The 1556-nt window shown below is 54.5% G+C and overlaps 2 protein-coding genes and 1 pseudogene across 3 annotated transcripts; 2 read left to right on the top strand and 1 right to left on the bottom strand.

The window, feature by feature from the left end:
* Positions 1 to 398: 398 nt before the first annotated feature.
* H257_19305 lies at positions 399 to 470 on the bottom strand (annotated as a pseudogene). Its single transcript has one exon. The product of its transcript is annotated as a tRNA-OTHER (tRNA).
* Positions 471 to 635: 165 nt separating this feature from the next.
* On the top strand, positions 636 to 1088 carry H257_19304 (hypothetical protein; the record flags this gene model as incomplete). Its single annotated transcript, XM_009848450.1, has 1 exon — positions 636 to 1088. One exon carries the CDS (start codon positions 636 to 638, stop codon positions 1086 to 1088), a length of 453 nt encoding a protein of 150 aa, XP_009846752.1.
* A 20-nt stretch (positions 1089 to 1108) lies between these two features.
* Positions 1109 to 1480, top strand: H257_19303 (hypothetical protein; the record flags this gene model as incomplete). The annotated part of the gene is made up of 1 exon (XM_009848449.1): positions 1109 to 1480. One exon carries the CDS (start codon positions 1109 to 1111, stop codon positions 1478 to 1480), a length of 372 nt encoding a protein of 123 aa, XP_009846751.1.
* Between the last annotated feature and the right edge of the window lie 76 nt (positions 1481 to 1556).

Genomic DNA, 1556 nt, shown 5'->3' with positions numbered 1-1556 from the left:
CCCATGACGCGTGGTCCTGCTGGGACAAATTTCACTCTTTCTATCATCCGAAGGGCCTTTTCAAGAAGGACGGCAAGATGGATCGAGGCAGCGAACTGTACAGATTGAAGAAGCATAGTGTGATGGAACACAAGGCGAGCAGCGCGAAGAAAACTCTCATTTTACTTTAGAGCTATTAGCCGCCGATCATACATGAAAATCGCGCGATCGCAGCATAAAGTTGAACAAAAAAAACATAAATGCAAAGTTACACAAGTGGGATTGAACCCTAGAACTTTCGCTTACAAGCACAACGACATACCACTGAGCTACTGGAGCAGTTGAATTATTCATTTGTACAAGTCAATAGATGTATAAACCTAACCTGATAATTCAACAAAAAGAATGTTAACTGTAAAGGAAACCGGCGGGGATTGAACCCGGTACCTTTCGCTTCCCAACCCAACGACATACCACTGAGCTGCAGGAGCAGTTGAATTATAGATCCCAACAATTTAAATCAATGTATAAACCTAACGTGCAAACCTTTTCTACCAATCGTTGAGTTTCCTCATGTGCAGTCTCTCAACTGCCGTATAAACAAATTTGAATGGTCTTGCCTCTTTTCATTTTCTCCCTAGTTAGCTATGACGAACATGAACATGTCCATGCAATTCCTTTGCAACATGACCTTCACGGTCATCGCCGCTGGAGCGGTGCAGATGGTGGTGGTGCCCGATCCGTCAAGTCGTGAAACGGCAACTCAGCGACGTCGCCGGCAGCGCGAGGCATCAGTGCAGCGCCGCTTCCAAGTGTACGAGGATCGTCTGTCCAGCAACCGCAACGGCCGCAACGACCGACCTTACTACGATGACCGCCGTAACGACCGACCGTATTACCACGACCGCCGCAACGCGGAATATTCGTTCTCTGGCCGTGTTGTCGTGGCGGCGGCCGTGGCGGTGTTCGAGGCGGTCGAGGGGGCGGCCGCCCCCGGTCTCCTTCGCGTCAAAATGACTGCGGCCGCCGCCCACACTCGCCGGCCAATACAAATGACCGCAGCCAAGTGCAAACTCGAAACGCCGGATGGGGTCCTCCACCACCACTAACCCGCAACGGACGATGGGACATGCCTATCATTGTGCATGATGCCGTCGTACTTGAAGATGCGACATCTGCGGCGTCACCCGAAGCTGGTACCGTGCCCGCGACATCTGCGGCGTCGCCCGAAGCCGGTGCCGTGCCCGCGACATCTGCGGCGTCGTCCAAAGCCGGTGCCGTGCCCGCGCCGTCGCAAACAGCCAAAGTGAATGCCGTGCCAGCGACACCTGCGTCGTCGCCCGAAGCCGTTGCCGTGCCTGAGCCGTCGCAAACAGCCGAAGTGGATGCCGTCCCTGCGCCGGAGGAAGTCGCGCAAGTTGTTGCGCCGCCACTCCAAGTTGACGTTCTCGCTACTGGCGACGACGATCGTGTCGTTGCGCAAGGCCCACAAACTTCATGACTTCCACCAGCTCGATGCTTTTCTTGAACTCGCGCCCACCTACGTAGCCCTTCGGATGCGCTGCTTGCAGCGCCAA

Source organism: Aphanomyces astaci (genome assembly GCF_000520075.1).
Source record: "Aphanomyces astaci strain APO3 unplaced genomic scaffold supercont1.466, whole genome shotgun sequence".
NCBI classification, from domain to species: Eukaryota; Oomycota; class Saprolegniomycetes; order Saprolegniales; family Verrucalvaceae; genus Aphanomyces; species Aphanomyces astaci.
The sequence above is the reverse complement of the archived record's forward strand: the minus strand, read 5'-3'. Positions and strand labels throughout refer to the sequence as shown.